Source organism: Brachyhypopomus gauderio, unplaced genomic scaffold (genome assembly GCF_052324685.1).
Source record: "Brachyhypopomus gauderio isolate BG-103 unplaced genomic scaffold, BGAUD_0.2 sc52, whole genome shotgun sequence".
In the NCBI taxonomy this organism is placed as follows: Eukaryota; Metazoa; Chordata; class Actinopteri; order Gymnotiformes; family Hypopomidae; genus Brachyhypopomus; species Brachyhypopomus gauderio.
Genome location: NW_027506877.1, coordinates 2,170,248 through 2,185,562, shown reverse-complemented (window position 1 = coordinate 2,185,562; position 15,315 = coordinate 2,170,248). Strand labels below are relative to the sequence as shown.

The window sequence follows — 15,315 nt, the reverse complement described above, 5'->3', positions numbered from 1 at the left end:
GGGGGGCATCCAGGAGGGGTTTGACTCGCAGCATGTGTCTGAAATATGTGTGCACATAGTACGAAAACTATATATATATATATATGGACAATATTTGCAATCTACAAAAGAAAACAGCAAAATATGCTGATATTAATACCGTTTTTCAGTTTGTAAGTATTATTGTACTGAAGCGTCTATCTGACCGAAAGCAGCGTCTTCATTACACACACACACACACACACACACACAATGTATATACCTAATATATAATATATATACCCATTGGCGTAGGAACGTGTCCCACCCAATATCACAAACAGGTAGATTTGTCCCACCCAAAAATTACACCACAGAAAAAGCGGAAACTGTTTAAAAACTTTTATTCTAAAAGCGCGTTTTGGCAGCGTTCGCGATTCACGCGCTGTGTTGTTATAGCAACTTGTCAGGCGCTCTCTGGGTCTTTCGCTTTCTTAAGGCTTGTGTTGAGATGCCTGTTCAGAAATATCCCGCACTCATAGCGTCGCTCTCGCCTCGCGGCGGGTAGTTTGCGCCAGCGTTAAACGCGAGGTCAGTGATAAGAGCAATGAATAGCCAACCATATGACCATATATATGACAATAAAACAGCTTTATTGTACTGTGCTGTTATGGTAACAGACTAGGAGGGTTTGGATTAGGTAACGCTAATAATACTAATATTAACGCTTGTCAGAAAGCTATCTGAAACGTAAAGTTACATTACTCTCTGGCCAGGTCCGAAACTGCAGAGTGCTACTACACTGAATGTGTAAAAAATAAAATATAATAAATAAAACAAATAAATAAAAGGACACCATCGTTTGAAGTGCTTTCAGTAGTGCAGTATGTAATGTTCCATAGTGTGCTGTTTGAGACCAGCACGAGCTGCGGAGTGAAGCCTGGTTTTTCGCGAGCGACCGTAGCGCGCTACTCCGCCCACCTCGAGCGACCCTGCGCGAGCGGTGTAGGCGTTTATACTTTCGCGAGCGTCGCTGCAGTGTTCTCCGAAACGATAGGTGGCAATAGGTGGCAGTGGAGAATAAAAAACCTCTGCAAAACCGTGGAAAGAACATTTTTGCCTGACCAGAGACCGTATATATACACACCAGGCATCAAACATAAATATGGCTTTGCAATGTTGTCCGAAATGATATGTGGTAGTATAAAGAAACACCCCTAAAAAAAAAAGGGGAATGAACATTTACCTGACGCATTTTGATGTTGCTTTGTGTTTCAGGTTTGAAAAGTGCTGGAATTTAGGCTAAAGTACATTAAAATGTTGAAATTACGTTAACAAATACGAGCCTTTTGTAATTCCAGGACGAAACATGAGAGAACGTGAAGACGTTAAGATTGGGCGTTTTGAAAATAAACTACCATTAAATAATGTGATAAAAAGCGAATTATTTCGAGTATATATATTAATATTTAGTTTAATTATGTTTATCGTGCTGGAAAATATTTAAATGGACCTTGAAAGTGCCGTACAAGTGCTTTAATTCCACCTTGTTTAGGTGTATGAACCCTGCAAACATGACTTTGTCGGTCGCGCTGAAGCGCGGCGCGCGCGCGAAGTTACAAAATTCAAGAGGTGCACGACCTCGCGCAGCGACAGCGCGCGAGACCCTCGCGCACGGGCGGAGCCTCAGCGATTACGTCATTTTCGCCGCGCGGACCCTCGCGCCGCTCGCGGCGCGTCGAGTATAAACCAGGCTTGAGGAGGCACACAAAAACGCTGAGGAGAGCGAGATTTAATAAAGGGAATACCAAACTCAGGGTCGAATAGGAATGCAGAGGTCAAATCCGATGGGGAGTCCGAACACGAAACACGGAGAGACATGACAGAACGATAACTAGAAACAAAACACGGGTAGAACGCAGAGCAACTGAAACAAACAGATAACACCGGGCGACTGGGCAGCGATAACAAGACGTACTTATAAACAGGATTAACAGTCACGAACACGGCAACACGAAAGCATGAGATCAGGACCACGAACGAACAGAATGAACAAAACCACAGATAACCAGACTGGGGAATCACAGGGACTAATATACGTGAACCAAACTAGGAACAGGTGAAGACGACGATGACATGGGCGTGGCAGACAGACAGAAACCAGGCAGACAGACAAGCAGGGCGGGGCTAACGGGCAATGAACAACAGACACGAGGGAACCCAGAGTGACAGCTAGGAGAGGGGGCGTAGCCATACGTGACACACAGCCTTACTGTCTAACATTAATGTTAGTCTTGTCTAGTCAGGAAACCTTAAAATGCATTTTTTGTCATTTCATTTCAGCATGCCACCAAAGAAAGAAAATAAAACCACAGGACACAACGCTCCTGAGTTTTTTTTAAAGCCATATGCTTTATGCTATATGTGAATATAATCCATACATTGCATGCAGAATTTATTTAAAATTGTGGACAACAGTATCATGTATTATTGAGTATCTTGTTTAGTTTATGAAGGGTTATTTAATTTGGATTTATCTAATAATAAACATAAGTACAGAAAATGTTGTATTTTATTTATTTATTTATTTGCAATTTACCATAATTCCACAAATGTTCTTATTTCTTTCTTTTCAATTGTGATTTTTCACCACTTTTTGCCCATCTGTGCAGTTAGAACATACACTCACACACACTAGTGATTACTAGGGGGCTGTGGTGCACACGTGCCCAGAGCGGTGGGCAGCCCTAGCCCGGCGCCCAGGGAGCAGTTGGGGTTAGGTGCCTTGCTCAAGGGCACCTCAGTCATGGCCTTAGGTCTGGGAATCGAACCCACGACCCTCCAGTCACAAGACCAGTTCCCTACCACCAGACCATGTTCTACATCACTATACATACAGTGATTAACTACCTTACCTACAGTGGAATCAGTTTATGGTAATATTTTAGAGGATAGGGTGGGCTTTGATTTGATAGCAAATGTGTCCCCCCAATGTTAAACCCACTCCTACGCCCTTGGTCTGGCCATCCAAAACCATTCCAATTTTTCATGTCCCCCCCCTTGGAAACATTTATTGCCCTCTCCTGGTGTAATGTGTAGGTGTCCCAAAATTTTGTGATGATGAATGAAGAAGTCTCCACTGATACTGTATTAGTTGTCAATATTAAGTTATTGTTGAAGTGACGATCACTTTGCGTGTTCATTTGATGTATAGAGAGGAAATCAGGAAATCATTTTTTTTTGCACAAATCATGGATCTATTTTGCACACTCTACAGAATTAAGTTGCCAATTATTTTCCATGACCCTTTCTCCTCTTTAGAAGAAAACTTCCTGTGCTTCTGCTACCGGTGGTTCCCAATTAAATTTATTTCACAATATGTGTGTGATGTGTGTGTGTGTGTGTGTGTGTGTGTGTGTGTGTGTGTGTGTTTCCTGTGGCCAAAGTGTTGCAAAGTGTTCTTAATCTCACAGGTGGCTCCTGGTATTCTGCTGAGTTCCCTTGTGCTGGCTATAATATTTTGATTAACCCCTTGACTTTCCCAAGTTTCTAACCTTTATTTAAAGTGTATAATGATCAACTTTCCCACATTACCAAAAGAACAGCATCAAATCAGGCACCCGGGTCTTGCTTGAGAGAGGTCAGTGTGAATCGTCTTCCCTCGTACAGTTAAAACTGTCTTACTTATATAGGCTAGTGGTTTATACAAAGCTGGGACTCCACATTCCAACATAAATCATTTCCATTTGAAACAGATCATGTAATGAAGAAATTTCTAAATTTTTAACTAAACAGATTCAGGAAGAAGCCTCAATAATTTAGACAAAATCAGAGAAAGGAGGGGGGCCCACTAGACCCACTTCTCTGTCCAGCTCTCTCATATCTACAAGAGATCTGAATTTCAGATAATTTCATTTAAACCTTAATCACTACATAAAGTATAACATAGGCCAAATACACTACAAGCTACTTTTAAGCTTCATCTGGTTGTTACAAACACTGAAACTGTATTTACAATTAGGAATTTTGTAATAAATTATGTTTTCCCTCCCATTTAACTCTAATTGTAATTTCAATCTGAAATTATGGGACTGGCTATTGCATGAAATGTGTACTCTGTCGGCCTTAAATTAGGCACTCAAGACAGACCTTGTGAAGCACATTTATAAAGCTCACCTCATCAACATATTGTTACTATGATGTAATAGAGATTCATTCCAGAACTCTCTTGAGTCTTATGTGGCTATTAGAATTCTATTAAGTCCAAAACTGGTCAGAATGAGTGACCGAGCAGAGGTGTCCCGCGGGCGACGTCACATGGAGCGAATGGAGGTCTTCAACGAGCTTCGTATGGAGGGAAAGCTCTGTGACGTGATCCTCAAGATCAGTGGTGTAGAGATCAGTGCTCACAAGAACGTCCTGTGTGTTTGTAGTGACTATTTCAGGTGAGAGAGGATTATTTCAGAGGTTGACATAAAGATGTTCATTTCTAGTGTTAAAAAAGATTGTATTATTATTAGTTGTTATTAACCCCAAATGTACTGGATATAAGAGAATGTTTTTTCCATAAGAAAATTTTCCATAAATGGAAAATAACTTAATAATATTACCTTAAGTGTTTAAAAGTCTGATTTCATGATTAGGATTAGAACTAATCTTCCTTAATGACCTTCTAGTGAAATTTCAGTGACTAAGATGATCATCATTCTCAAAATCAGATAAAAAGTGAGGCAATCCTACATTTAGTATTTTAGTATGTAGCCTCCAGAATCTGCCTCCCTATGCCAACATAACAGCAGCCATTCACCAGTAATGCTAGCTGGAGTAGGAGAGCCCAGGACAAGGAATCTGATTCCTCTGTACAGAACCTCTCTAGATCATAGTCCTGGGCCTACTCCTCTGTACAGACCCTCTCTAGATCAGAGTCCTGGGCCCATTCCTCTTTACAGAACCTCTCTAGATCAGAGTCCTGGGCCCACTCCTCTGTACAGAACCTCTCTAGATCACAGTCCTGGGACCATTCCTCTGTACAGAACCTCTCTAGATCACAGTCCTGGACCCATTCCTCTGTACAGAATCTCTCTAGATCAGAGTCCAGCGTCCTTGCTTGTGGATTCACTCCACAGGTCTCCATTAGGGTTCAGATCTGGAGATTCAGATGGACATGATAAAAACTTGATTCTTTTATCATGAACCCACTGATGGATGCTGAGATATACTTGGGAGTTTGTCCTGCTGAAAGACCAGACCTCAGCCCAATTGTAGCTTCCTGGCAGACTCAGCTAGACCTTTATTTTAAATCTGGAACTCGTGTATCTTTTTATGCATTCTCTGATTGGTTGCTGGATGACTGGGAGACTTCACTTTGACTTGTATGTCATCTCATATTCATTCACCAGTGAAACATGCAGGCATGGATAACCACTTAAGCATTCCTACGAACTAAAATTAAAAATTAAATCTACAAAGGAACACTCCTCTCTTAGAATTTGTTCATAAGACCTTTCTATCACTGCCAATGATTGTGATTGCCAATGATATTTTTGTAAATATATTTTTGTTTTTGTACAGCTTATTTTTCAGTGTGAAGTTTTATTTGTGATCACAGTGAACCCGTGAAGCTACATTTCCCCCAGAGCCCACTTCATGATCCAGAACATAAGAATAATAAATAAATAAATAGATAAAAAAATGTTTTCATTCCAAAGGCATCAAATTACAAACTCAAACATCTGTATCCTTCCTCCACAGGACACTGTTCACCGGTGGCTGGAGCCCTCCAGAGAAGCGTGTCTACAACATCCCTGGCGTCTCCCCACATATGATGCGGCTGATCGTGGATTATGCCTACACACTCTCAGTGCCCATAAATGAAGACAACGTGCAGGAGCTGCTAGCAGCTGCAGACCAGTTCTTAGTCTCGGGCCTCGTACGTGCCTGCTGCCAGTTCCTAGAAGATCAACTGGGTGTGGAGAACTGCATAGGCTTCTTCAAACTGGCTGACACTTACTGGTGCCCGGACCTGCGGGAGAAAGCCCACCTGTTCATCCTTCACCACTTTGAAGAGGTTGCATGTGTGTCAGAGGAGTTCCTGGAGGTGCCGCTGACCCAGCTGTGTGGCATCATTGAGAAGGACGACCTCAACGTCAAACAGGAAGAGGTGGTGTTTGAGGCCGTCCTGCGCTGGGTCAGCCATGCACCTCAAGAGAGGAATGAATACATCGCCGTCTTGTTGTCAAAGGTCTGAAAGTGGCATTGCTGGCATAATGTCCTACATGTCTACGCCCTCATTATAAAATGAAATAAGAATGGTAATAGTTTTCAAGGCAAGTCTTTTTTTTATCCAGGTGAGAATGGCACTAATGAAATCGGAGTACTTCATGAACAACGTAAAGGGCAACGCTCTAGTGGAAGACAGTGAGGACTGCAAGCCCATCATCACCAATGCGCTGAAGGCCATGTCCGACCTGAACATGAATGGACCGTCTAACTCTGACTTCAGAAACCCTCTGTCCCGCCCACGCCTGCCCTACACAATCCTATTAGCTATAGGGGGTTGGAGCGGTGGTAGTCCCACCAATAGCATAGAGGCTTATGACGTGAGGGCGGAGTGTTGGGTAAATGTGACACTGGAGGAAGAGAGTCCACGAGCCTATCACGGAGCAGCATACCTGAATGGATTTGTGTACACTGTGGGAGGATTTGACAGTGATGATTACTTCAGCAGTGTAAGAAAACTTAACCCTGTCACCAGAACTTGGCACCAGGTCAGTAAGAGTGTACATGTGGGCAAGATTGTTGTGTGTGTTTTTAGTGTTTGTGTGTGTTTGTTAGGTTGCTGTGTATGTGTTGTTTATAATTTTTATGTTTTATGTTGTTGTGTGTGTGTTGTTTATGGTGGGTGTGTGTTGTTTATAGTGTGTTTTATGTTGTTGTGTATGTGTTGTTTATTGTGGGTGTGTGTTTTTTATAGTGTGTTTTATGTTGTTATGTATGTGTTGTTTATGGTGGGTGTGTGTTTTTTATAGTGTGTTTTATGTTGTTATGTATGTGTTGTTTATGGTGGGTGTGTGTTGTTTATAGTGTGTTTTATGCTGTTGTGTATGTGTTGTTTATGGTGGGTGTGTGTTTTTTATAGTGTGTTTTATGTTGTTGTGTATGTGTTGTTTATGGTGGGTGTGTGCTTGTGTGTGTGTGTGTGTGTGTGTGTGTGTGTGTGTGTGTTGCAGGTCGCTCCTATGCATTCTCGACGTTGCTACGTTAGCGTAGCTGTGCTAAGCGGCTTTATCTACGCCATGGGCGGCTTTGATGGCCACGTACGGCTCAACACGGCAGAGCGCTACGAACCGGCAAACAACAAGTGGAGCATGATCAGACCCATGAACGAACAGCGCAGTGATGCTAGTGCTACCACGCTGCATGGCAAGGTGGCAACACACACACACACACACACACACACACATACACACACACACACACACACACACACACAACCAATTTCAGTGCTACCAAACCAGTCAGCTGAGAAATGCCTGCGTGTCAATGCATACAAACACTCACATACATACCTGACTTTATTTCCCCCCCGGTCAACGATCGACACAGACAGCAATCCCCCCCCCCCCCCCCCCCCCCTTAAACTTAAATGTATTCCTTTGGATTATTTCAGCTCTTTAACTAAATGTTTTATTTAAATATGAAATTATGAAGCATAATAATGTAGTTTACATAATGTCAATGAAGATTTTAGAATGAAATGGCTTTCAATACTTGCTAGATAGATTAGCCTCATGGCTTCAGAAATGGTGGACACCACACATGTATTGGATTTTTCACTGAAATATTCCTTTAAAGCTCATATTGTGTAGCCCATATTGTATTACAGTGAAGGTTGACAGGACATGATATAATAGTCAGCATTGTGTGTGTGTATATGATTGGCAGGTCTACATCTGTGGAGGGTTTAATGGAAATGAGTGTTTGTTGACGGCGGAGGTCTACAACCCTGAGATGAACCAGTGGAGTGTCATCGCTCCCATGATGACCAGACGCAGTGGAGTCGGAGTGATTACCTATGGCCAGCAGGTCTACGCTGTACGGACCCCCCACACACACACACACACACTCTCTCTCTCTCTCTCTCTCTCTCTCTCTCTCTCTCTCTCACACACACACACAAACACACTTACACGCACGCATTCACATCTATATAACACATAGTAGCAGAATGCAGTCCTTCGCCATTTTTACCAATGGAGGATCTGTAAAATGTCTGCCATCATCAAGCCTGAAGAACTATAATTAAAGTAATATCACTCTATAAAGTACCACAGCCAGATGAACATCTGCCCTGTCTTTTCTGTTTTTGGAGGTGGGGGGGTTTGATGGGGTCAACCGCTTGCGGAGCGTGGAGGCCTATAACCCCATGACCAACACCTGGAGAGACATGCCCACAATGATTAACCCACGCAGTAACTTCGGCATTGAGGTGACAACACACACACACATCCACACATACACACACACACACACACACACACACCCACACATACTCATACACACACACACACACACACTCATACACACACACATCCACACACACTCATAGTGGCTGAAGACTGGAACAGTGTTACATACAGTGAGGAAAATAGGTATTTGAACTTTGCAACTTCTCCCACTTAGAAATCATGGAAGGGTTCAAATTTTCACCTTAGGTCCATGTCCTCTGTGAGAGATATGATCTAAAAAAAAATCAGGAAATGACAATGTATGATTTTAAAATAATTTATTTGTGTTACTGCTGCAAATAAGTATTTGAACACCTGTGAAAATCAATGGTAATATTTGGTACAGTAGCCTTTGTTTGCAATTACAGAGGTCAAATGTTTCCTGTAGTTTTTCACCAGGTGTGCACACACTGCAGCAGGGATTTAGGCCCATTCCTCCACACAGATCTTCTTCAGATCAGCCAGGTTTCTGGGCTGTCACTGAGAAACACGTAGTTTGAGTTTCCTCCAAAGATTTTCTATAGGGTTTAGGTCTAGTTAGGTCTAGAGACTGGCTAGGCCACTCCAGAACCTTGATATGCTTCTTACGGAGCCACTCCTTGGTTATCCTGGCTGTGTGCTTTGGGTCATTGTCATGGAGGTGGACCTTTTAGAGGTGGACTAACAGGTCATTGAGGGCCAGAATGTTTGCTGATTGGCAGGTGTTCAAACACTTATATGCAGCAGTAACACACAAATTATTTAAAAAATCATACATTGTGATTTCCGGATTTCTTTTTAGATTATGTCTCACAGTGGACATGAACATAAGATGAAAATTTCAGACCCCTCCATGATTTCTAAGTGGGAAAACTTAGTCACAGGGTGTTCAAATATTTATTTTCCTCACTGTAAATGGTGTCGCCCTTTAATAGGTATTTAAGATACAGGCATCATGCTAAAAAGATATTCAGATCACGTTTTTAGGTTATTTAGGCTAAACATATTAAAGTTCCAAATTTTTCAGTTTTTCCGCAAATTTTCCTTTATAAAACAATCCACTTTGCGCAGGTGGTGGACGACCTCCTGTTTGTGGTCGGCGGATTCAACGGCGTCACCACCACCTTTAAGGTGGAGCGCTATGATGGGAATACGGAAGAATGGTGCGCTCCAACCTGTCTGATATGAAATTAAATGAAATGTGCCATATTTGATAGTGGAGTGAGCGGTGCCATGAACCCATGTACTCCCCTGTGCCTCCCGCAGGAATGAGGTCCACGACATGGGTGTCTCCCGGAGTGGGCTGAGCTGTTGCGTGGTGCCAGGCCTGCCCAACGTGGTACAGTACACCGCCCCCCGGGACCTGCCCGAGGACGACCACAGAGACTGATGTCATCCACCTCCAACACCACCTTATCTGCCTGAGACCTGCAGTATCCCCCAATAAACCCAGATTAGACATCAGAGCAGACTGTACCATTTTATTATACAAAAGGAGGAGCATAAATGATCAGAGATCCCAAAGAGACTTGGTGCTTGTCTTACTGTGGAACAGAGTTTCTGTAATAACCTTGAGCCATTTACAGGCACATGGATTAGATGTGGGGGGGGGGGGGGGGGGTGTGAAAGGGGGCATCGCCCCCTCAATGTAAATAATAAGACCCATTTATTTTACAACAATCGCTACATGGCACCCCCTCGCCCGCTCAACAATCGTTACACGCCACCCTCCAGCTCAACAACTGACGTTCGCCACCCCAAAATTTTCTGACGCCCCCCCACTGTATATGTTCGGCGCCGGCCCTGAGTAGGACAGAGTAGCATAATATGTGACCTTATAAACCATTTGTTAAAAAAAAGTATGACAAAAGACAAAGAGAAAATCTACCAAAAAAAAAAAAAAAGTCAATTGAAGTGGGATTTCAAATCAATACTTGCAGAACACACACTGGAACTCGCTAGTGCTGGAAAATTTGTAAGAAAACCATTAGACCATGAAATTAGGAATTATATACATCATACAGATTATTCACAGGTGAACCATAATCCATCAGATTGACCCCCATGTCCATGGTGCTTCTCCTGCTCCGGTGGCTCAGACTGACCTGTATGAGCTTCACCACGCTGGTATGTTTGTTCTCCTCCCACGGCGATGCACTCCTCACGCAGAGCTGAGGAAGAGGAGGCTGTGCAGGTGAGCAGAAGGGAAGAAGATCTCCTACCAGAGCAGAGTGAAAGATAAGCCAGCATACTATTGTAATGAGTGTGATGTGAGTGCTCCAGAGAAACCCTGCTCATCACGTTACATCCCTCACTGCCCGGCCTGGTCTGTCCAAGCCACTTCATCCAAGCTCATGCAGAACCTTCACAACAGTCCTGTGAAAATGTCCATCATTTGACTTGGCAAATGTATATTGCGGGCATATGGTCTTAACTTGTGTGTGCATGTTTCCCCATTGTGAAGGTGGAGATCTTCAACCTGCTGTTGGCTGGAGTGTGTCAGCAGTTCCTGCAAGATGAAGGCATTGAAGCTATGGACTGGCCCGCCTGTTCCCCAGACCTGAATCCGATTGAGCACATCTGGGACATCATGTCTCGCTCCATCCACCAACGTCACGATGCACCACAGATTGTCCAGGAGTTGGCGGATGCTTTAGTCCAGGTCTGGGAGGAGATCCCTCAGGAGACCATCTGCCACCTCATCAGGAGCATGCCCAGGCGTTGTAGGGAGGTCATACAGGCACGTAGAGCCCACACACAATACTGAGCCTCATTTTGACTTGTTTTAAGGACATTACATCAAAGTTGGATCAGCTTGTAGTGTGTTTTTCCACTTTTATTTTGTGTGTGGCTCCAAATCCAGGCCTCCATTGGTTAATAAATTTGATTTCCATTGATGATTTTTGTGTGATTTTGTTGTCAGCACATTCAACTTTGTACAGAACAAAGTATTCAATGAGAATATTTCATTCATTCAGATCTAGGATGTGTTATTTGAGTGTTCCCTTTATTTTTTTGAGCAGTATATACAGTTGTGATCAAATTTATTCAACCCCCACTGAAATAAAGTGTTTTGGCCAGTTTGACATTGATTTTGATCATTTCAGTCATCTTATTTACAATTATATCAAAGAGGCACTTATAAATTAGACAAACATAACATAATATTTATGATGGAATAACCACAAATGTCTTTACTGTGCTCACATCATTATCAGTTTTATTCAACCCCCTAGTGACATTATTTTTTAGTACTTAGTACAACATCCTTTTCCAGTTATGACAGCTTTCAAGCGTGAAGCATAGCTTGACACAAGTGTCTTGCAGCGACCTATGGGTATCTTAGCCCATTCTTCATGGGCAAAAGCCTCCAGTTCAGTCACATTCTTAGGCTTGCGCACTGCAACTGCCTTCTTTAGGTCCCACCAGAGGTTCTCAATTGGATTTAAGTCTGGTGATTGCGATGGCCACTCTAGAATGTTCCAGCCTTTCATGTTCAACCATGCTCTAGTGGACTTGGATGTGTGCTTCGGATCATTGTCCTGTTGGAAGGTCCAACGTCTCCCAAGCCGCAGGTTTGTGACTGACTCCATCACATTTTCCTCCAAGATCTCCTGGTACTGAAGGGAATTCATGGTATCCTGCACACGTTGAAGCTTTCCTGTACCATTGGAAGCAAAACAGCCCCAAAGCATAATTGACCCCCCGCCATGCTTCACAGTAGGCAAGGTGTTCTTTTGTTCATAAGCCTGGTTCTTCCTTCTCCAAACATAGCGCTGGTCCATTGTCCCAAACAGTTCTAATTTAGTTTCATCTGACCACAGTACACTGTTCCAAAACCTTTGTGGCTTGTCCACATGACTTTTGGCATACTTTTAGTCGACTTTTCTTGTTCTTTGGAGTCAGCAAGGGGGTGCGTCTGGGCGTTCTGGCATGGAGGTCTTCGTTATGCAGTGCGCGCCTTATTGTCTGAGCTGAAACTTCAGTGCCCACATCTGACAGGTCTTTTTTCAGTTCCTTAGCAGTCACGCGGGGATTTTTCTCCACATTACACTTCAGGTAGCGCACAGCAGTCGCGGTCAGGATCTTCTTTCTGCCACGACCAGGTAACGTTTCCACTGTGCCCTTTAACTTGAACTTGCGAATGATACTTCCGATAGTGTCTCTTGGAATATTTAACAACTTCGCAATCTTTTTATATCCATTGCCATTCTTGTGAAGAGCAATAACCTCTTCTCTTGTCTTCTGGGACCATTCTCTTGCCTTCACCATGCTTGGAAACACACCAGTAGATGTCTAGAAGGAGCTGAGTATCACAGTCCTTTTAAATCTGCCTAATTGGTGCTTATCATGCTTGATTGCTGCTCGTTGACATCCACAGATGTTTTCAATACCTGATGGAAAACACTGGAATGAACCTCTGTTCTTAGGAGTGGTAGTCGTAAAGGGGTTGAATAATTGTGTCAATGAAGAAATCACAAAAAGGCCATTTAATACTTTATGACAAAAAAAATTGATGCTATCTTAGTTGCATTTAGTTCTTTAACAAGTCCTTGTAAGATTTCATTATGAACACAATTACAAATGTGCACTGAATTCCATAAAACCCTTCGCAGCATTGGGGGTTGAATAAATTTGATCACAACTGTATATATATATATATATATATATATATATATATATATATATAATAACCCAATCACATTGTAGTAACTCAATGAATTTAGGCATGTAGACATGGCCAATGGCCATGGCGATCAGAATGGGGAAGAGAGGTAACTTAAGTTACTTTGAACGTGGCTTTTTCAACAAAATAAAAGCATGGATTCTACCTGGCTTGTATCAACGGTTCAGGCTAGTGGTGGTGATGCAATGGTGTGGGGGATGTTTTCCTGACACACTTTGGGCCCATTAGAGTATTTTGTGAATGCCACAGCCTACCTGAGTATTGTTGCTGACCATGTCCATCCCCTTATGACTACAGTGTACCCATCTTCTGATGGCTACTTACAGCGGGACAACACACCATGTCATAAAGTGTGAATCATCTCAGACTGGTTTCTGTGCTTGAATGGCCTCCATAGTCAACAGATCTCAATCCAATACAGCACCTTTGGGATGTGGTGGAACAGGAGATTCGCATCATGGATGTGCAGCCAACAAATCTTCAGCAACTGCAGGATGTTATGTCAATATAAACCAGACTCTGAGGAAGGTTTCCAGCACCTTGTTGAATCTATGCCACGAAGGATTAAGGTAGTTCTGAAGGCAAAAGGTGGTCCTACCCAGTACTAGCAAGGTGTACCTAATAAAGTGGCCATTGAGTGTGTATATATAAAAATTAGTATTGGAGTGGAATTTATAGTTATATTATCTTAGAGTTGAACAGTTAAACACAACTCCTGCTGCTGCCATGATCAACTTCTCAGCTGTGTACGGTACTAGTGGCCCCAAACATATGCCTAAAACGTGCCAACGATAAACAAACAAACAAAATAGTTTTATAACTACAGAGTTCACAAGAACATTAAGCATTGCTCTGCAAGACATTCAAACAGGATAAAACTGGATTAAACAGGATAGCTGACAAACACAAGCATGTCCTTTGCTAAAGATATGTTTACAGCTGAAGACAAAAAGTGTGCCTCACTACCTTATTACATAGTCGGTTAGTTTTTGTTATCTATTAACTTTCTACTGCATAAATGTTTCAAGTACATTGTTCTTTTTTTTTGTACACACTACAGTTCATACTGGTCAAACAAGGTATTATTTTAGACAGATATTACAGGCAAGTAATCTTGAAGAATTTAGCAACAATATGCTTAATCTTGCAGACTACCCCATTACACCTGGTACAGTAGCCAAAAACCTAGGCGTCATACTCGACTCCGACCTATCATTTGATAAATATATAGATAATACTACTAGGATAGCTTCTCTACATCTACGCAACATTGCCAAGTTAAGAAATGCATTATCACAGGATGATGCAGAAAAATTGGTGCACGCCTTTGTTAGCTCTAGATTAAACTACTGCAATGCACTACTGTCAGGATGTTCAAATAGGAATCTAAATAAACTTCAAATAGTTCAAAATGCCGCAGCCAGAGTTCTGACCAGAACTAGAAAATTTCAGCATATTAGACCAGTCCTATCAGCCCTGCATTGGCTCCCAGTTAAATTCCGTATTGATTTTAAAATTCTATAATTAACTTTTAAAGCACTGCACGGGCTTGCTCCTGAATACCTCCAGGAACTTATTTCCTACCATGAACCCCCACGTCCACTAAGATCACAGGGTGCTGGTCTTTTATTAGTTCCACAAATTAATAAGGCAACAGCAGGGCCTTTTCTTGTAAGCCCCCCCCAGCTTTGGAACAACCTTCCAAAATGTGTACGGGACTCTGACACAGTCACAATCTTTAAGTCTAGGTTGAAAACCCACCTATTTGGTTTAGCGTTTGATAATTAACATCCCCCCTTAGATAAAGGTACAGATGCAGGGGTTCATAGGCGAAGGGTTTTATGGTAGACTGGGGCGCTGGTGCTGTCATCCTGTCACTGCTCGTGGTCACTCAAGTTTGTTGACAGGGCAGTGGATGGATGCCATTGTCTCAGAATGCCCCCAAGCCTATGTTACCTTCCGGTTCTGCCTTTTTAGCTAGACTGTAATAGTTTAACCTAACTTAATGCCGGGGTTGCTGCCACACTCCAGAAATGTGTTTAATTTCATCTGTCCTGTATATGTCCTCATACAGAGCTAATTTTCCCCGTTTTATTTTCTCCACATGGCTGCCCGCCTGCTCGAGGAAAAATGAGATGAGGAGAGACAAGCGATCCATCCAGTGCCAGCCACCTACTGCCTGAC

General features: G+C 42.6%; 1 protein-coding gene across 1 annotated transcript; it reads left to right on the top strand.

Moving 5' to 3' along the window:
* The first annotated feature begins 4,251 nt into the window (after nt 1-4,251).
* Nucleotides 4,252-9,967, top strand: LOC143488605 (kelch-like protein 10). Its single transcript, XM_076987421.1, has 8 exons — nt 4,252-4,403; nt 5,710-6,199; nt 6,306-6,725; nt 7,188-7,385; nt 7,903-8,052; nt 8,330-8,446; nt 9,516-9,607; nt 9,711-9,967. Exons 1-8 carry the CDS (start codon nt 4,276-4,278, stop codon nt 9,832-9,834), a joined length of 1,719 nt encoding a protein of 572 aa, XP_076843536.1. The 5' UTR covers nt 4,252-4,275; the 3' UTR covers nt 9,835-9,967.
* The last annotated feature ends 5,348 nt before the right edge of the window (nt 9,968-15,315 follow it).

Excerpts from the sequence above, each read along its gene's own strand:
- LOC143488605 (XM_076987421.1), top strand. The coding sequence starts at position 4,276 with ATGGAGCGAATGGAGGTCTTCAACGAGCTTCGTATGGAGGGAAAGCTC. Across the intron at positions 6,726-7,187 it reads TCACCAGAACTTGGCACCAG|GTCGCTCCTATGCATTCTCG; the intron begins GTCAGTAAGAGT and ends TGTGTGTTGCAG. Across the intron at positions 9,608-9,710 it reads GATGGGAATACGGAAGAATG|GAATGAGGTCCACGACATGG; the intron begins GTGCGCTCCAAC and ends TGCCTCCCGCAG.